This window comes from Siphateles boraxobius, unplaced genomic scaffold, assembly GCF_051911475.1.
Source record: "Siphateles boraxobius isolate OS27281-9 unplaced genomic scaffold, OSU_SipBor_1 12, whole genome shotgun sequence".
Classification (NCBI taxonomy): Eukaryota; Metazoa; Chordata; class Actinopteri; order Cypriniformes; family Leuciscidae; genus Siphateles; species Siphateles boraxobius.
This window is the reverse complement of record NW_027508722.1, coordinates 18,335,126-18,355,981: the sequence shown is the minus strand read 5'-3', so window position 1 is coordinate 18,355,981 and position 20,856 is coordinate 18,335,126. Positions and strand designations below refer to the sequence as shown.

Sequence of the window (20,856 nt, the reverse complement as noted above, 5' to 3'; positions counted from 1 at the left end):
TATGTTATAATTTCTTTTCCATTAGGATGAGACACAATTAGTGGTTTGATTAATTCTGATAGTACGAAAAAGAGAGAAGTGAGGGATATCGTGGCAACGTGCGGAGTGTAATGAGGAACTTGCGGGAAAACAACTTGATCGTGTGATGTTCAGATTTATCCTGGTGTGAGAGAATTCTCATCAGGTCAGCATATTTAAATGTGAAGCTTGTCTGCTACTACTGTGTCATTTGTCCTCAGAATAGTTGACACAGTAGGAGATTAAACCAGTAGCTAAAGAGCTTGCACCTACTGGGACCTCTGACAAATTAGTCAGGAAAACGAAACAGAAAAAAAAAAGCCATGGCGAGCAAGATTGAAGTAGAAGTGGAGTTGAAGGAGATAGCGGTGGCTGAGGAGGAGAAGGAAAAAGAGGATGAGGAGAAGCATGAGACAAAAGGTAAAATGGTTATTCAAATATTTTTTTTATATAAGCAGTAAACAATTTGTTATTAGCTGTGTTAAAGTTTAAGAACACGACTCCACCTTCACTGGGTTTACGAAATTGCATTATGTGAGCAGGGCAATACCAGACTTCTCTTATCCAGTCATTATATATACAAATCACGAAGCCTTTTCTCTTGTTATCTTCTCATATCTAACTGTTCTTCGATTTAACTGCATTGTCTCCAGCTGACATTGCAGAGGAAGACGTAGGTGAAGGGAATGTTTACTCCTCTCTCACTAACCCATCTGAACATGTGTATGGCTTGCCCTCTTCAATCGGCTCTTATACAGTCAATAAAGGTAAACACTTTTTATTCAATCATCAAAACTAATTTTCCTATCACTGCACATTTTAGGCCATTTAATTGCTAATAAAGTGAATAAAAGCACTCATTTCATGATAAAAATGCCTGTGATTGATTAAAAATGAGTTTGATTTCTTTAAAGTTTTGTGTACATGTTTAAATTATGAAATACAGAAGTATGCAAAACAATGCTGCATTTTTTTAAATGAATATTATTTTCGGTCATTTATGTGGATATTTATTGTATGATATGTTACAAGTTACAAAAATGTGTGATAGATAGTCGAGCTGTCTATTCGAAAACAGGACAAGTGAAAAAAGGCCAAAAAGAGGAACAAAAACAGATGGAGAAAAAGTACAAGTGATGCAGTGGTCAGTTACAGCAAAGTATTAAACAAAACAAATATTATTTGAGATCTCAAGATAAAAGGGTATGAAAAAAAATATATATTAAAAAAAAATGTTATATATATATATGCTTAAATTGTAAAAAGCTGTGGTTACCAAAACCAAATCATGTATTATGTTAATACTGCATGCTACAGTACATCAAAGTGGTATTTAGGTGACAGTAGATTAGAACATACAAATCTTAAAGGAAACATAAATCATTTGTGATGTAGGTACTTCAGGGAATGTCCCCTTTCCCAGTGAATTCAAATTGGGAGAACCAACTCAAAGCTTTACTTCCTGTACTGGCTGTGCATGCAAAAACGATTTGATTTGACTCATTTTGGGGAATATTGAGAGTTGTAGTGGTAGTGCTTAGATTAATACAAAAAAGTTTACTGGACTACATAACTTATCATGTTAATTGCCATTGCAGTTAACCAGTAGGTTTTTACAGCAGCATATTCTTCACCTTTGAATGACTAACATTGTTTTTTTACAGTTTATATACCTGTGCAATAGTATGTGAGTAGTATTTTAATTCAATACTAAATAGTTAATTGCTTCATTGCAGCATCCGATTATACTCAACCCAATGGGCTATTGGGTTGAGTATGGCCTGCAAGCCTGCATAAATTATAGATTGCTCTGTAATTTGATAAGAGTCTTTTGTATGACCATAGTTCACAATGTAAAATTCATATCTGGGACACAGCTGCATATCTTGCTCTCTGAAGGACAGCGGGTATCTTATTTTGTCCGGAGAGAGCTTCAAGGTCTCATAAGGGCACACGAGGACACAGAGCCGGGTATTGTGTTACGGAGCGTCGTCATCAGGCTGTACGTTGCTACAGTGACGGATGCTTCAAAGGCCCTGCGCGCGGTCGAAACCCCCTCCCACGTAATGTCTGTGTGTGTGTGTGAGCTCGTTCATTTAAAGAGCCGAGCTGCGGTCGAGTGCGCACTACAGTAGCAAACTCTGCGTAGACGCTGCGTTAGAAGAGACATGTACGTAAAACTGTGCAATTTCGGCAAGTACGCAGACGGCAAGTCTGAGCCGAAAAAGCTGCAGCCGGATTCAGGTGAAGAATGATGTTATTACACATCTCTTGACTTCTGTTATTTGACGGTTCATCTAACGACAAATGTATTATGTTTTTCTCCAGATGCAACATTTGATATTTCCCGGAAGGTTCGTGTTTTCCGCACCATTTCACTGGTCCTTTTTGTCATCTGCGTCCTGTTGCTGGTTGTGGTCCTTGTACTGTTAGTTAAGTGTAAGTATAACTGTCTTTATATATAGGCCTAGAACTCGGAACCTCTGAGGCTATTGTCTTAGACTTAACTCTTTTATTGTCTTTGGGAGAATTTGGTCAAAAATACGGTACATCGTTTTTGATATTGGAAATAAGCTTTGTGTCAACAATATCTAAACAAACAAAATATAAGCTAACTTCAGTTTTTATTATTAATATCATTATTTATTTTATTATTATTATTATAATTTTTTTTTCAATAAATTTTCAATCGGTGGTCTTTATAGTGTTTGACTATAGGCTACTTGAAAAATGTAATGTTCTATGTACACTGTTTCTAAACCTGTTAATAACTAGTAGTAGAATAACACAGGAGCTGCTATAATGTATTGTATTGCAATTATGAAAGGCCAAAAGAAAAACAGGATAAGTCATTATCCCAAATTCTCTAACATTTTTTAAAATTAATTTGTGTTACTCCATAATTATTTAATTAAAACCACTTTATCATAATACACTTTGATACAAAAATAAAAAAACAGACATTTTCCTTAAAAGTGGCCTAGACCCGTTGTACCATAATCAAGAATGATTAAGAAGGATGTTCTAATGTTCTTCAGTATGTTTGCATGCATCACACGTGGGTGTAGATCTTAGAACAATATAGGTGGGTTAAAATTATTACGTAAAAAGAAAATAGCATTTACCATCAGAAAAATGTGATAAAAAAAAGAAAGTTACACAAAATGACAAATATTGTAAAAACTTCTTGCACTAACTTCTTGTTTCAAGATCTCGATGTTACATTATTATGACTTTACAGTACAAAAGTCTAATAACTATGGTATTTTGGTGGAAATGGTTATTTATTTCGAGGTCAGGTGTGCTGTAACATTGTTCCACTATGTTATAAACAGTGAGTGGGACGCAGCCATGTCAGGTGGTAGGGGAGACGAACAGGTCTCCACCGGAACAGGAATGTAGCTTGAAGAAATGCCAAGAGGTTTACCAACAACCTTTTGGAGAAACTCGTGAGTTTGTGAACAACAGACATACGGTTGTCTAGAAGTTTTATGTTCGTTTAATTGTTTTTCCATTTGCAACTTATTTTTACGTCACTTCAGAGTTTTCTTGTTTCCCCACTTAAAATGTATGTGTGCAGAGTTTCTGTGCAGGGATTGTGGCAAGGGCTGGATGAGGTTCGAGAATACTTGTTACTTCCTGTCTCAAACCCGTCTGACTTGGCAGGAGAGCAGGAAGGAATGCCAGAGGAAGGGAGGAGATCTTGCCGTCATTACTAATCAGCGTGAGCAGGTCAGTAATTCTGTAAATATCAAATTAAAACTAACAGGAGTGAATCTCATTTAAATGTGTTTTTATGCCTTTCGACAATATCTCATCTCTGCAGATGTATCTGAGCAGGAAAGGGAATTTGAACTACTGGATTGGGCTGAGACATATGGGGACAAATGAATGGACATGGATCAACAACACTGTATTGACAGTGAGGTGGGAAATAATGTGACTGAAAATACATCTAAGGGCAATGTGAAAAAAATGCTTGTTTGTGTTTTTTTTGACTAACTAAAGTCGGTTCCCTTTAAAGGATGTTGTTGTTTTTTTTGCTGGCAAAAAATTTCCAATGATTTTTCAAAGTAAAAAAAAAAAAATCTATCCATTTTGTCTCCTGAATTGCTTTTCCCTACACACGGGAGGTGCCCTGAAATGGTAACATAAAAAAATGTATCATGCGGTGTCAACTTTGGCCTGGAGGGGGCGATCATTGATCTTTGAAAAGGTGGACAAAAACGTTGGTAACGCTTTACAATAAGGTTTCAAGTTTCAACATTAATTAACTTAATTAGTTAACACGATCTAACAATGATCAATACTGCTACAGCATCTATTTATATTAGTTAATTCAGCATTTACTAATACATTTGTAAGTATACACACTGTATCTGTTAACATTAGTTAATTCACCGTCAACTAACATTAACATTAACAAAGGTTAATAAATACTGTAAAAACATTTGTTACTTGTTATTTCATTTTAGTTAATGGATTAACTAATGTTAACAAATAAGACCTTATTGTAGTGTTACCAAAATGTTTAAGTTTATTTCCAACATTATTTAAGTTTTCTAAGTGGACAGTAATAATATAATAACATGAATATGAAAATATGTTTACACCTTGTCCTTCAAGCCTCCATGCATAATTCATCATATGGTTACAAAAACATACAAGTATTGTAAAATGAATATATTTAAATGTGATTTAGTAGCTAATGACTGACTATGCTTCTTCTGTATGCACAGATATTGGGAAGATGATTCCTCTCCTGGAGATTGTGCCATTCTGGCTGCAAATGAACCGCCTGAACATAGCTGGCGCCCATCTCGCTGCGAGTTACATTTACAGTACATCTGTCAGAAGATCTAGATGTCAGAAGATCAACTTCACCAATCAAAACCAACTATACATCTGGAAATCATAAATCAACACTTAATCTAATCATCTTTTCTCTAAAGAGCAGAAATAGGGACATTTGGACCATAAGCATTATAGATGCAGAAAATACATTTTTAGAAATTTTTTAGAACAGTTTTATTTGTATTACAACCACACTCAATTCTAACTGTACTGATCATTTACACAAAGCTTGTTTATTTGCACTAAATATGACTAATATTCACATGATAATGTACTGAATTGCGCATACATTCTTTTTGAAATGTCTCTTTTTGTATTTCTTAATTAAACTTCCACCTATGTAACAATATTGATGGTGCACACCTATATGTTTGCATATTATTAAACAGTAAAATAATACAGAATAATGTAACAGGAACCATTTAAATATTAGGAATGTCATTTCACCTAAACATTACTACTTGATCTTGGGCCATTTTTAGATATACTTAAAATCCGGCCAATCCACATTTTCTTCCTTTTCACATTCTATACTCTGGCGAATGAGCTGCCAGCATTGCTTTGGCCTCCTGTTGGTTTTAGCCATGTTGCTCTCAGTAAAATGGCTTTGCACTGGATCATTTCCAGTGTCACTCTTGCCTGTTTGGTCCTCCTTCTCCGATTCTCCATCCCTAGAGAATGCGTTAACGTAACGTCTCATCTTTTGCACCAATAGATCATTTCGATCCTCCACTCTGGAATAATGAGACATTATGAAAGAATAAGACAAAAAATTTGAGCGTTTCGTGATGCTTTTGTATTGAATTTGTGATTCCGGGTGTCCTTACCGGAGGTACCAGCATTCTCCAAGGCCAAACGCCAGGCCACAGACACCCAGTCTTGGCCACAAGCGGAGTGATAGCCTCCGTTCCAGCATCAGAGTAGTGGCCACCACCTGTGAACAGAGAAACCCATTTTCACCCAACATGCTTCCAGAACAATAAATGTGGGACTGAACTAGTCTAGCTACAATACCAACCTGTGTCCTCCAGAGTTCGTCACGTTCCTTGGTGACCCTCCACTGCGTGTCGCTCATCATGGCGATCAGGAGGTTGAACAGGAGGACGTAAGAGACCACGCTGAAGCAGACGTGAACACAGTGCACAACTGGATGTATGTAGATATCGTGTTCCACTGGCAAGTCTATCAGACCGACGCTCAGCTCAAACTGAGAGAAGACTGTGATGGGGAACGAGCGGTATGACGGTAAAGCTGAAGGGTCTTGAGTCATGTAGAAGACCCACAAGCCTGAGGAAGGGGACAAGGAAGTCATTATTTACATAACAAACTCACAATTGTGCTGGGTAGTAACTGATTGTTTGTAATTTGTATTACGTAATCAGATTCCAAAAATTAAGAACTTGTAATTAGATTATAGATCTTAGTCAGGATAGACGCCATATTCAATGCGGATTAAAACGAGGCTGTGAGGGATAAAGGTCCTATATCACGAGATATCGTACTTCTCGTACTTCTCTCCCTCACAGCCACATATTCATACCTGTCAAAAATTAAATATGGCGCTACCCTGACTAAGGTCTATAATGTTTTAAAATAACAATAATCAGATTATAGTTACTTTTTTATGATTCACAAAATGCAGTAAATTGTTCATAATTTATTTTTATAAAAAAATATATTCTAAAATAACCTTACTGATTTATACCTTCGGAAAGTTCTATCATTTACATTTTTTTTATAAATGAATTAATAGGTTTATCAACTTGTAGTTCCCTCACAAACCCAAGGAAACCCTAATGTAATGTAATGTTTAATGGTGTTGTTGATAAAAAATGGCATATTTTCTTTCTCTTTGTATTTTTATATCAAATTGGTACAAGTTTATCCTATTCAAAAGTAATCTAAAAGTAGTCCGACTGTATTGTATCGCCATGTAATTTGAAATCAGTAACGGACTTCAATTTGTAAGCAATTTACCCAGCACTGCGCATGTATATATGGTGATGCAACTGTATTTGAACTAACCGGCTGAGGATCCAATGAGGAGGATGAGAGACAACCACATGAACTTTGTCAAATCTCCAAATAATATCTGCAAAACAACATCACAACAAATGCATTATTAAGGTATGCCGGGTCAACAAACCAACAGCAGTGAGAGGCTGCCTCAGCAAAATGCTCCACCTTCTGAATCACAATGACATAGGGTCCCAGCATCTCGAAACCTCGGGCGAAGTACATAACATTGGACCAGCCGAGAATAAGAGCCCAAGCCATCGGCACAAGCTCTTCTTCCATTCCAGTGGTGCGCATCACACATAAAATCACAACCAGACACGCGTAGCTTACCCTGCCGCAGAAATACAAGGAAATTCAGTGTAAGTGAATGGATGTGAGTCAAACAAAAATGCAGGGGTTTTCAGATATTTTGATTGCAAACTCTCCAATATGATTATCCCCTAGCGATGGACCACCTTCTAGCAATCACACATTAAATTGACCAAATGTGACAATAAAGACTTTTACATTGTCACAAATAAATATATATATATATATTCCAAAACAAATCTGTTCTTTTGAAATTTCTATTCATCAAAGATTCCTGAAAAACTGTTTTCAAAATTGATAATAATCAGAAATGTTACCTGAGCACCAAATCAGCATATTAGAATGATTTCTGAAGGATTAAGACTGGAGTAATGATGCTGAAAATTCAGCTTTGCCATTTAAATTACATTAAAAAAAACAACAAATGTATGTATATATACAGTATATTGTGATATATTTTGGGTTCTTTTCAACCCCATTTGAAAACGCCTGTGTTAATAGACTTTACAACAAGATAAACTCACAAAGTGACATGGAAGGGGCCTCCAAGTGCAGACTGGCCGAAGTAGCGCTTAGCCCCCACTTTCAAAATACTCGGAATCTGAAAATGATTCACATAAGGTATGAGTGTTTTGGCATAATACGAATAATACTTTACATTTCATAGTATAATGTTTTTAAGGACAGACTGAGTTGTGTGGGGAAATTTAGCTGACCTCTATCAGCAGAACAACAATGGCTCCTATGAGACTGATAATTTCTCCAATTAAACGCAGGTGATCTTTATAGGACTGATAGCTCTCCTAAACACACACACACGCACAGACATTAGGTACTTGCATACATATATAAAAGTGCTTTGACATACAGAAATATGAAAATAATAATGTTTCACACCGTGAAGCTTTTTTGTATTTTTATGGTGTTGTCGTCGTCTGCTTTGGTGTAATTCTCAGGAATGTCCTTCAGGGGGCGGTATATACAACACAAAGTGAATATGCTTATATACAGCAGGTACACCAGCATTAATAACCTATAAACAGATTATAGAACAACATCATTAGTTTGACTGAAATTATAAACATTTCATATATTGTGTAAGGCTTCATAGCACACCACTGCTATCAAAGTGAAATGTTTTCTGATAAAATCAGAAAAATGCTGAATATGTGGAAAAGCTTGAAGCCGTTTTAACAGTCAGCAGGAAAAAAATTCAGGTACGACAATGACAACATAATGTTCCTTTAAACCTCCACATGTCACATTACACTACATTTTGGACATAATTATATAATAATAACATTTTCATGATATTACATTTGATATAATATACTATAATTTGTAGCTTAAACAGTAAAGCACGCAACAATTCCTAAGGAATCCATGAACTGATTAAAATGTGTATCTTGACAACAATGCAAGTAGATCTGGATAAAAACAAATGTACATTTATAATAATTGCATCACAAAATGTAATTAATTGACCTAAAACCAGACAAACCAATTGCCTTAAAGATTACCTGTACTTGATCGTTTTTGTAATTAACACAAAAATCTAAATTTTGTAGATTTTTAAGACAAAGAAATTAAAGAAATGTAGATATCCGAGTAATGATTTCTTGATTTAAACTAGTAAAAATAGCCAAAAATCTGCATATCTGTTTAACACCGTTTTCAACTACAAACTGAAATCTTTTTATGCGTTTTGGTCGTTTATTTACATGACAACAGTGTTTTGAGGGCGTGAAATGCAAACTTTTGACTGGGTTTTTAAAGTGCAAGTATTTCAAAATGATAACGTTATCTTCTCTGTGTAAACTACAAAAACTTGAATTTGTGAAAACTAAAAGTGTGTGGTGTTATAAAGTGACATCGCCAACTACTGGCCTGACAGCACAATACAGCTTTTTTAGTTGTGAAAAACGCAAAGGAAAACCATTTCTGTTTTTAGTACATCATTGTCGTCGTGTAAACGCACCCTGAAATAGCTATAATTATTTATAGTTTATTAATGAAATAAAACGATAAACTTTCTAAATGCTGTGTTTTTATAGTATGTGATAGTGTGGCACCTGAAGTAATGTTTCCCATACAGATTCCACTTCAGCCTTACGAGCTGTCGCACTGGAGTCAACTCAAGAATCCTTCTGGCCTGAGACAGAGACGATGCACAAAGCACTTCGTTAAGAGATGAACTAACAACACCCCAGCTAAAGCACTTTGACTTAGTCTGATATTTATTAGACCTGTTTGATATGCTGTAATGTGTCCTGCACACATTTACACACCTCTCTTTTCGGACTGCTGACAATAACCTCAAGCACTGAGAGGTCATCCACCCTGGAGTCAATCTCAGTGAGGTCATAAAGGTTAGAGGTCAATGGTCCCAAACGCCACTGAATAATGCGTCTGCGGTTAACCAAGTGCTGGAAGGCCTGTGCAGCATCACAAAAACAACGTTACTTTGCAATCCTGTGACAGAAAAGATGCATGTTTTCGGAAGAGATGCATGAAAAGAGCTCTTTCTCACCACATGGTTGCCCTCCTTGGCAGCGAGTTTGAATGGTGTGAGGCCTCTGTAGTTGGGAATCTTGTCTAGAGGGATTGGGGGGTCCAGATCTGCATCATGTGACATCAGAATGTCAAAAATCTGACATGCAGTTGTTTTATTGGGCTGCAAAACCAACAGATGCAGGATGGTATTACCTGTTCATGAGAGAGAGTAAGTTATGCAGATATAGATGTCAAATTGGGAGTAAAATGTTTAATTAGGCCAGTAAGTTATTTTCTCTTACCAAGGGAATCCTGGGCCCGAATATTAGCCCCAGCTTTTATCAACATGGACATAATTTCTTCATTACCCACACAGCTTGCAAATGCCAGGATGTGTTCACCTACATTTACACAATTTATTTATTAATGTTTCTATGTAAGTATGTATGTAACAGTCATGGGAAATAGTAATACTCATCCACATTTCAACTTAAAATATTTATAATTAAAAGGATAGTTCATCCAAAAATACAAATGTATTCATTTACTCACCCTCATGCCATTCTCAATGTATATGACTTTTTTCTTCAGATAAACACAAACAAAGATTTCTGTGAGTCCATATAATGCAAGTGAATGGGTGCCGATAGGTTGATGCTTGAAAAACCACACAACATTCCCAGTGGATGAATCAATGTCTTCTGAAGTGATCTTGATTTGATTTATATAATTGATTGAAATCAAAAATAGAAATCAAATTTCATAGTTAATTGAAACGATAAGTGTATTTCAGAAAAGTACTAATATTTTAAAATCTTTTAATTATAAACCAACGCTTCCGGCAAACTGTCCTAGGCGCGCTCACAAGTTCAGCTTGACATAAATATAAGTGTGTTAAATTCGCGCGGAAGAACAGAGGATGCCACTTCTCGCGTGAGCTTCGCACCACACTTACATCACGAAGACAGTAGCCTGGAAGCAATGATTTATAGTTTTTATCTCACACATCTATACATATATCAATTCAACATTCATCTACTGGGATTAACGTCACGATTACTGTGGTGGTTTTTCAAGCATCAAAGGAATGGCAATTTTTCTAAAAAATTTCATTAGTGTTTATCTGAAGAAAGAAAGTCATATACATCAGAGATGGCATGAGGGTGAGTGAATGATGAGAGAGTTTTCATTTTTGAATGAAGCATCCCTTTAATGAAAATAACTCCTAAAAACGATTAATAGAGCAGAAAAATCCATCTCACCAAAGTACAGAAGTCCTCCTCTTCTTTTGCGGAAGTACATGCCCGTGACCCTGGGTGTTGCCACATCACCCCCTCTTTTTATCAACTCCTGGACTATGTTAACATTCTGGTTAACTGCAGCAATGTGAAGGGCTGTTAAACCTGTCAATCACAGCATACATCCATGAGATCTTCTAGCACAAATAGTTATAAAATTGCGTTTTTTAATGTTTGAGGAACATTTTGTTTTTTTAAAACAACGACCTTGGTAGAGTTCAGAGGTCATAGGCTCGTTGATGAGCTCAGGTGCTCCATCCATTAATGCCACAGCCGCTTCAAAATTATCATTCATAACAGCAACATGCAGAGCCGTCTCTCCAAGCTCACCTAGAACGCACACACAGTGTCATATGTATTTGTCATTCAATACGCCAGTTATATAATGTAAAATAATGGCAAAAACTGTGGTTTACCTCTCTCAAAGACATTTGTAGATGAACAGTCAAGCAGTTTCTTTATGCAGGCTGCATTATTCTCCTTAGTGGCGGAAAACAGGGGGATGTCATTTACTCTGGCGAACAGAAAGAGAAATGACTACAACTATAGGTGGGAGCGTAAATCAGGACATCTTTTCCCTTTATTAGTGCTTGCAAGGCAGCAGAACTGTGTTGATATTCTTTTAAAATTATTTTCCTTCATTAATTTACTTAATTTCTACACGAATTTCTGTAATTAATCCAGACGCCATTAAAACATTTACTAAATAATTAATTTAAGAGATTTAAGATTAAACTTGATTTACACTGTTAAATTATTACATACATTACATATATTTATACAGAATCAAAATCTAAATCCTAGGATTTCGGCATTGTTCTTTTACTGCCTTGCAATCACTAGCATTTCCTTCTTGAAATGCAAATGTAGTGCCTAATTTATTATATTGATAATAGTTGGTTATTCACTTTTTGTTCTGCATGAGGAAGGTCTCATCCAACATTTCATTCCATCCTTTTCTATGCTGAAGGCGGAACTTCAGCTGGCTCCACCAGTGATTTATCTCTCCTGCAGCAGTTCTGGAGATGGCCGGTGACATGGTTTCTGGAGGAGTGTCGGACCAAAATGACTGACAGGAAAAAAAAATGCATTAGGAATTTATGCACATTTAAATGAACATGAAGCGGTTTCCCTCCTCATCGGCTCATTCAACATTACTTATAATCAGTATACTTTATCTTCACAAATAAAAAGACCCTTTAAATGTAACGATTCTTTAAAAAATTATTATTACGCAAACTTTGATTAACTGTTTTTGTACCATGTAATCTAACACTTAGTAAGTAAGTAAAATGTATTTATACAGCGCACAGACAGGGTCAAAAAGTGCTTTAAAATGTGCATAGACAATAAAACATAGTAGAAAAAACAGTCTAAGAATAAGAATAAAATTAAAACATAAAAGACTTAAATTCATTTTATGTGATCTAATGTGTGTGTGCATGTGTATGTATGTATATATGTATATATATATTCAAGAAAATATATTATATATTAATTAAATAATAATTACTGCTGCTACTACTACAACTAATAATGATAATATTCTTTAATAGAAGAAAATTAACAAAGCACATTTTTTTTACGTTAACATTATTTTACATTTCTTCTGCCAAATTTAATAAAAAATGCAGAAAAAAACACTTACCAGACTATCCACTTTCATAACATTACAATCAGTTATTTATGCACTTGCTACAAGATGCCTGCATTCAAAGCAAAATTCACCTACCTTACAAAAATCCTAAATACGTTATTCCAAAGTTATTTTTAGTAATTGGTGTATAGCATGTTTGCTTGAATGTCAGAGGACAATAGAAAAATAAGCAGTCTGACATCAGTATTTATACTTTTAGCTGAGCCAAGAAAGGAGGGAGGAGGACGTCACTCACACAGGTGGACAACAGAAGAGGACTCTGAGGTTTAGGAGCCCAGTGAGAGACCCAATAGTTCAGGACAGATTGGGACAGTTATGTTAAATACTTGAGCTTTTAGTTCATATTAATGTTATGTTAACAACTTAAAGGGATAGTTCACCCAAAAATGAACACAAAATTTCTTCTGCTGAACACAAAATATGATATTTTGAAGAATGTTGGTAACAAGTTGATGGACCCAATTGTCTTGGGGTATTCTCATACAACAAAAGACAATAGGGTCCATCAAAAGTTTGATTTCAAAATAAGAATCAAAATATCTTATTTTATGTTCAGCAGAAGAACTAAAGTCATACAGGTTTGGAACAACATGAGGGTGAGTAAATGATGACAGAATTTTCATTTTTGAAAATCCTTTAAAATCCTTTAATATTCAAGATTACTTTCTTAGGATTTATTTATTTATTTAGTCTACTTGATTGGGTTTAAAGAAAAACTTAAGGGCCTTTCACTATGTACCTCTATTGAGTTTCGAGATTGGTCCGTGGTCCATATTTTCCGGTCATCACCCATCATCTTTAACTGAGTAAGCTACCTGAAACAAAACCATATCAGTCAACACTTTTAAAAACACTGAGTCAGATAAATGTACAGCAAACCTGTTCCAAACCAGCTGAGGTATACCAGGATGTTCCAGATGATGCAAAACAACCTTCAGTGGCCGGAACATTCACCTTAATGGAAACGCGGTAGGTTTTGAGGTGCAGGGCCCAACGTCCGATCCCTGTGCGATCAATGAGCGTTTGTTCTCCTCCACTGAACACTGGATCATTCAGGCCTTAATCCACATAAAACCAAAGAGTCTTCCTTGTTGTTGGCCAGTGACAGACTAGGCTACAACTTCTTCTCTCAGAATGTGGTGAAGGACTGGTCAGACAGATACCACCCTACCAGGTCAAGGCATAAACCGGTTTTCGTAATTGTTTTCACGCCTTTCAGCGTTACAGGACAGACCACTTATGTTTTGGCGCACTAAAGGTCGCCTAATGATGTTTTGCACGTAACTTGTTCCAAAGCCGACGTTTTCATCTGGTAACTACCGAAAAAAGTCAGTCAAGATGTCAGAACGAGCGAAACACATGTCTAGTTTAACATAAAATATGGTGTACTATACTATTTTAACCATCGAGTAGGCTAGTTAAAATAAATATTTAGTTTGTTTTTCGGTATAATTTCACCGGTAACATGTATGACCAAAAATGACTTCCGAGTTAATCTAAAAAGATGTCTTGATGCATTTTGCAAAAAGTTGTCAACATAAAATAAATGTTTTTTTTTTAAATAACATTTTTAAACGTTTTTAACATGGAGATAAAATGTGGGATTAAGCGGACATTAGGCAAAAACAACATCAGAGAGTGAGTGGATGTGTAATAAATGGTAATTTAAGGCATAATACATAGTGGTCAAACACTAGAGATGGAAAAAAACAAGGCCTAATTGTATGTTTACATCACAAAGAAGAAATAAGTGTTTTGGTTAACCAAGAGAACAGTGTCAGTGGGGACATAAATGAAACCTGATAGCCTATGTTGTATATCAACTTTGAATGTATACATTTGCAAAAGGTTTTACATTTGGCAAAATGCTATTGATTAATGTAAATGAGTTTCAGGTGAGTTTTGATAGTGTAAAAGACAAATGTTTGACGGTCAGGTACATGAGTCATAATGGTTGGTCAATAGTGTTTTAAATGACTTGTGTAAAGGGCTCAAAAACGCATTATGGGATACTATCTATAGAATGTTAGTTGGACCGCATGTTGTGAAGTAATGGATGTTATTTTTTTCTTCTTCCAGTTATCTTAGTCATGTGTTGTTTTGCATTAAAAAGCACATATTTGCTGGATGTTGTAACAGCCTGATAACCAAGGCATGTGTTTTACTTTGACTGCTTTTATGAGTTACAACTGTTGTTTTTTTATGTTAAGATGTTGTACGATTTCTGTGTGCAAATTATTGTGATTTCATCCTGCCTATACCACAAATCTTTGCAAACAACTTATTTTGTTGCATTGATTTAATGAACAGTTTCAGTTAAGTTCAATAAGGTCAAAGTCTAGCAGTAATTTAGATGTTTGGTTATTTTTGCACTTTGCAGGATGCTTTTCACTAACCTATATGCTACAGTATGTGCGATATTTCGAATAATCAGCAATAATTTACAGTGTAGGACTTGTTTAGGAACAAAAACAAGCGGGTGCATGCAACATTTAGAGATGGTTGACGCATAAGGACTTTTTTTTCTCCCCTAAGTTTTCAATTGTGCTGCTTAATATTTTTGTGGAAATGTGATGCTTTTTCCCTAAATTCTTTGATGAATAGAAAGTTTCAAAGAGCCGTATTTATTTACTTATTTATTTTGTAATGATGTTAAATTCTTTACTTTCACTTTTAATCAAGTTTAATATAAAAGCATATTTCTGCCAGGGAATAAAAAAATACAAAAGGTAGCCTTGAGACTCAATTCTGAGAAATAAAGTCACAATAGCAAGAAATTGCAAGAAAAAAAAGTCTGAATTGTGAGATTAAAGAGTCGCAATTACCTCTTTTACTTTATATTCAGTGGCAGAAACAAGCTTCCATAGTGTAATGCATCCTTGCTGAATAAGTTTTAATTTCTGTAAAAAAAAAAACTGCATGTTTAACCTACTTTCAGTTTCAGTGTGAATTTTGTGTATGTGTGAATTTTGTGTCCATCACCCCTATCAGATCATACTCTGATCTCATTAGTATCTCATCCACCTCCAGGTAAAGCTGACACACACTGATTCGTGTCTGATAGCTGTCATTTTGCTGACTCTGTGCTGTTTATGGGAAAAAAGAGGGACATTTCAGCCGCGTAATGAGAACAGACTTTTTTGAGCTTGAAGATAATACAAACAAATTCAGTAGTAATCTTTAAACAAAAATCATACATATTTTACAAAATTGGACAGTAGTGTAACAGTGGTGAACAACTGTACAATCAAACAGATTCAAATATACATGATCATACACTCCCTTTTTACATATTTCTTTACAGATGAATCCATTCACACGCACAAACACAATTTTATCTATCCGTAATGTAAATGACACACACACACACACACACACACACACACACACACACACACACACACACACACACACACACACACACACACACACACACACACACACACACACACACACACACACACACCTCTCTCGTTTTCACTTTAGCCACACCTACTTCACAATGCTCATATATTACAGTGTCTCTTAATGCTACATCATTTGCGGGGTGTTGAAAACACACCTGCTAGTGGACAGGACTAGAATGGGTGAAGATAAATGGGCTCACAGTAGCACAGATGTGCCTTTGTATGTGAAATGATTATCACAGGTGAGAAGATGGAACGTCACAGGTCTTAGTCATTGGTAAGCAGTGAACTACTGTGGCCTTGTGTATGTTTGATACTCGCAAAATGCAAAAACTTTACTGTTTGTCTTTGAATAACTTACTGTAAATACTGTATGATATTATACAGCCAAACATTTAGCATACAGTGCAATTTTTTTCTAAATGTCTTATTTTTTGTATATTTTTGTTTTCCAGTAAAAATAACATCCATAACACAAAATGGATTGAATCAAAACAAAATTGCATTTTTTTCCAGGATATCATGAGAAAATATTGTTTATTTTTCTTACACCATTGCCAAATAGTTTTTTAATAGCTAAAGAAATTAATGCTTGTTCAGCAGACACCTTTACAGTTACAGTAAAGAGATTTATAATGTTTCAAAAAGATTTCTATTTCAAATAAATGCTGCTCTTTTGAACTTTTGATTCATCAAAGAATCCTGAGAAATGTGTCATGGTTTCCTCAAAAATATTAAGCAGCACAATTGTTTTCAACACTGATAATAATAATAATAAATGTTTCTTGAGCAGCGGATCAGCATATTAGAATGATTTCTGAAGGATCATGTGACACTGAAGACTGTATCACAGGAATAAAATATATTTTAAAATATATTAAAATAGAAAATAGTTATTTTATATTTTAATAATATTTCACAATATTATTTTTTGTAATGCATTTTTGATAAGTGCAGTCCTTGTGAGCATAATGTTTCAAAAACATTAGAAAGATCTTACAGAACCCAAACTTTTGAATGGTATTGTGTATTTTCTGAAAGGAATATTTACACTTTTTTTTTTAAAAAGGGGGGAAAATAATTGACAAGCTGTATATATGTTTCCTGGAAAACAATGCAAAATACTGATTAGAAACATGATTTTAAACAGTGTACCGAGGGCCTTGTGGTGGCTATGTGGTTTTCAGTTTATCAACCAATATGAGTATTGTTAGGTTGTATAGTTAAAAATAAAACTTGAAGTGCCCTTGACCACAAGTGCCAACAAAGACATAACAGTCAATTACTTTCTATTTAAAGTCTTCGATTGTCCTTGCAACTGATTGTGAAGGAGCTTTCTCTTTGTGTTCTTAAGGCGCAAGTTCATACATCAAGTAATGAACTGATAAGTAAGAAAGTGAGAGGTAGTGCAACACTGAAGGAGTAAGCAAAAGAAGAATGTGGAAGAACAGTTCAGCAAGGGGTGGAACAGATGGGCGAATTATTCATAAAACTCTTCTTTTTCACTCAAGGCTCTTTTTGATGTCCTCGGCTCTATTCCAGTGTTCTTGTGGGATAGTTCTCCCAGCATGCACTGCTGTCTCAACACAATGTAGGAAGCATTAGACCTCCACATGTCCCTGAGTGAGGTGTGTCCTGAGCTGCTTCGCTGCGTTTACGATCTTCCGCTGATGACCGAGAAGATTCACTCCGAGAGCCTGAACATCCCTGAGTGATAAAGAGAGAACATGAAAAGTTAAACTTAAAACGTTTTTTATGTACAGATTTTATTATATTACTCTTGTCCCAGATCCATACATTTAGTCTTAAAATATGAATAAAATAATTTTGTATTTGTTTTATTGATATATATAAGACTAATTACCTGTTAGAAACTAATCTAAACAAAGAATGGAAATAAAATAAATTCCACAAAAATATTAAGCAAAACAATTGATTTCAACATTGATAATGCCAGTAATAAGACAAAACGCACCAAATCAGCATATTAGAATGATTTCTGAAGGATAATGAGACACTGAAGACTGGAGTAATGATGCTGAAATTATACTGTTCGGTTCACTTAAACTGACTGTGTTTACGTGAATACTCACCAAGACCGGCTTTTTGACATTATTTTGGTAACACTTAATTTTAGTGTCATTGTTACATATGTTGCATGTAGGGACTATAGTAATAACTATAAATGATGCATAATTACATTCACCTAACTCTAAACCAAAAACTAATCCTAACCCTATAGTAAGTAAATACAAGTAGTTACTTAATATTACTCAGTACTCAAATGTATAATTACAGTGTAACAAAGACACCTTAAAATAAAGTGTAACTTTATTTTTTGTGTTTTTAGCTGTTTAATGTCAATATGCAGCGAAAAAGAACTCTATTTAGTACTGAGAGGTGGCTTTATCTGCACCAACTTTGGGTGTGAGCACAAAATATGCAGGAATGAGTAAAATTATGCGCAATACGCTCAATCCCACGCTGAAATTCAAGCCCTGTAATATCAACAATATTCATCCGGAGCCAATGAAACGAGTGAGTGAGGGGAAACAGGTTTGTGTGTCAACTGCTAAAATTCACACGCATTAGGCGGGCTTTAATTTCAAACCCAGTATTAAAGCCCGCCTAATGCGGGTGGATTTTAGCAGTTATATATATATATATATATATATATATATATATATATATATATATATATATATATATATATATATATATAAAATAGCCCCATAAAGCTTTTTTTATGCACTTGTTTACCAAAGAGACAGGGATGAAATATGAGATGTAATGTGTAATAAAGTGTAAAATTATGAAAGAAGTGATGATTCAATTGGTGTATTTACGATGCATAAAATGCTAGCTGTGACATTAGCAAAAAAAGTGTTACAAATGTCCATCACAGAATGCTATTAAACAATAAATAAATATAGATGCAGCAATTATCGGGGCCAAGCGCAAAGACGATAAGACATGCCAACATTTTCAGACCAGTTTCAGACCAACTGCAACAATGAGCAAATGAGCAATGAGCAATAAAATATGATTTAACGGTTTCTCACTTTTGACCAATAGGTGGCGCAATTACAAAGTTTATGTGTTGTGGTCAGAGTGAGGTGACAATGCCACATACAAAGATTGGTGTCAAGGCATTGGAGAGATAAAGCCTGAATAGTCATTTTGGCATCATGCCTTAACTTTGCTGCTGCGGTATACAAAAAACGGTTTCGTCTATCGACATGGAATCCATAACTTTTAGTCGGCACGGTCTGGAGATGATACGATTTTATTTTGGTGAAAATCGGACTAGGAGAAGTTCGAAACAGTAGGTTTTAGAAGAATATAATGATGGTGGACAGGAAGTTTGGTTGACTATGGCAAAATTGGTATCTACGTTTTCGACATAACCAAAGGAATCTATTAAGACCAGTGTCATTACAATAGGCAAATTTATTTCCAAAAGTTATTATCATTTTTGAAAAACTTTTTTACCACAAAGCGGTGTGCTCAGAAACTTTTTGAGTACCTTCAAGGCATGGTGGCGATGACTCATAACGAGTTTCGTAATGATGCCCTAATGTGTTCATATAGTATAGCATTTTATATCACAATACTGTATTGAAGTCAAAGGCAATTTCATTTCACAATCCCACTATTTTTTAATGTGTTCTCAGAGTGAATTCATACATGTGTGTGTGTGTGTGTCAAATTTGGTGAAAATATCTCATTTTGTTTTGGAGTAATAGACATTTATATGTATAAACACACAAAAAATGACCCACACCTGACTTTGTTTGCATTTTCTTGCCACTTACTATTAATATTTTGTCATTTGGGCATTGACATTTAGCCAAAGACCTATGTTTCCAAACTTCCTACGGTGGTTTCGTCTCGATTGGTCTAACGGTTTCAAAGATATTGGCAAATATTTTTAAGCGCTAAATCACAACGCTACACAAACCGTAATGCGAAACCTAGCATGTTTGTTATCGTTGGACTTGGCAAGGATTCAGGAACCTAAGGAGATGACTCCCGTGAAAATGAGTCAACCCATAACAAGTTTTGTAATGATACGTTTATGCGTTCATAAAATACAGCATTTTTGTACAAAATTCAAAATGGCCGATGCCCAAAATGGCCGATATGAGAAAATTGGATATCATTTGATTCGGCATGACGCTCTGAAACTAATGAGACCAATTTTATGATTCTTGGACAAATTGTTCAGAAGTTATACACAAAAATATACATTTTTCGGACCAGTAGGTGGCGCTGCGCCGAAACGCAGCATGTCGCCTCAGGTCATGCTTGTGATAACATGTACCAAGTTTGGTCTGAATATGATAAAGCATTGAGGAGATACAGCCTTACGTCTGTTTTTGCAAGCGCTTAAATTAGTTTACGCGGTATTCGAGAACGGTTTGATGAATCGACTTGAATTCCATAACTTTTTGTTAGCATGGTCTGAAGATGACCGGGTTCAATTTACGCGAAAATCGGAGCAACGGCCTAGGAGGAGTTCGATTTTTATTTCTGAAAAAATTAAGAAAAATAGAAAATTCTCCTGACAGATATGTAATATGTTGGACACTGTAAGTGGGCAAACTAGTGTGAAAAGTGTGTTTAAACTTACTCCATAGTGAGAATGCTGACACTTTCCAGACTGTGGTACTGTGCTCTCTCAAACGCATCCCTATACCTGTCCATCTTTAGAGCAGTTAGCCAATCACCAACTGTTGACACTGATGAAAGGTCAGTAGGGGTGGGGCTTAAGAGTGGGTGGGTGGGACTAAGAAAGAGG

The 20,856-nt window shown here is 35.4% G+C and overlaps 3 protein-coding genes across 6 annotated transcripts in view; 1 reads left to right on the top strand and 2 right to left on the bottom strand.

Annotated features, from left to right (window-relative positions):
* Positions 1 to 327: 327 nt before the first annotated feature.
* LOC143719640 (killer cell lectin-like receptor subfamily B member 1A) lies at positions 328 to 5,221 on the top strand. 3 transcript variants are annotated; one of them, XM_077209804.1, is made up of 7 exons: positions 328 to 438; positions 672 to 785; positions 2,347 to 2,457; positions 3,354 to 3,467; positions 3,599 to 3,750; positions 3,845 to 3,945; positions 4,758 to 5,221. In XM_077209804.1, exons 1-7 carry the CDS (start codon positions 342 to 344, stop codon positions 4,879 to 4,881), a joined length of 813 nt encoding a protein of 270 aa, XP_077065919.1. In that variant the 5' UTR covers positions 328 to 341; the 3' UTR covers positions 4,882 to 5,221. The 3 variants fall into 3 exon arrangements, with proteins under 3 accessions (XP_077065919.1, XP_077065920.1, XP_077065921.1); XM_077209805.1 differs by having other exon boundaries at positions 334 to 438; positions 684 to 785; XM_077209806.1 differs by lacking the exons at positions 328 to 438; positions 672 to 785 and adding an exon at positions 1,867 to 2,262.
* On the bottom strand, positions 5,022 to 13,558 carry trpv6 (transient receptor potential cation channel, subfamily V, member 6). Of its 2 annotated transcripts, none has more exons than XM_077209802.1 (17): positions 13,388 to 13,558; positions 11,900 to 12,060; positions 11,408 to 11,505; positions 11,199 to 11,321; positions 10,956 to 11,096; positions 9,996 to 10,094; positions 9,731 to 9,906; positions 9,489 to 9,635; positions 9,273 to 9,352; positions 8,098 to 8,233; positions 7,917 to 8,003; positions 7,725 to 7,801; positions 7,057 to 7,222; positions 6,898 to 6,964; positions 5,891 to 6,159; positions 5,700 to 5,806; positions 5,022 to 5,606 (listed from the first exon to the last, which is right to left on the bottom strand). In XM_077209802.1, exons 1-17 carry the CDS (start codon positions 13,442 to 13,444, stop codon positions 5,351 to 5,353), a joined length of 2,247 nt encoding a protein of 748 aa, XP_077065917.1. In that variant the 5' UTR covers positions 13,445 to 13,558; the 3' UTR covers positions 5,022 to 5,350. The 2 variants fall into 2 exon arrangements, with proteins under 2 accessions (XP_077065917.1, XP_077065918.1); XM_077209803.1 differs by lacking the exon at positions 13,388 to 13,558 and adding an exon at positions 12,724 to 12,810.
* Positions 13,559 to 16,996: 3,438 nt separating this feature from the next.
* ephb6 (eph receptor B6) overlaps positions 16,997 to 20,856 on the bottom strand; it is a 52,434-nt gene continuing 48,574 nt past the window's right edge. The window contains exons 18-19 of the mRNA XM_077209801.1: positions 20,689 to 20,844; positions 16,997 to 17,762 (exon numbers count right to left, since the gene is read on the bottom strand). Coding sequence (XP_077065916.1) covers positions 17,657 to 17,762; positions 20,689 to 20,844 — 262 coding nt within the window. The 3' untranslated portion in view covers positions 16,997 to 17,656. The remainder of the gene's footprint in view (positions 17,763 to 20,688; positions 20,845 to 20,856) is intronic.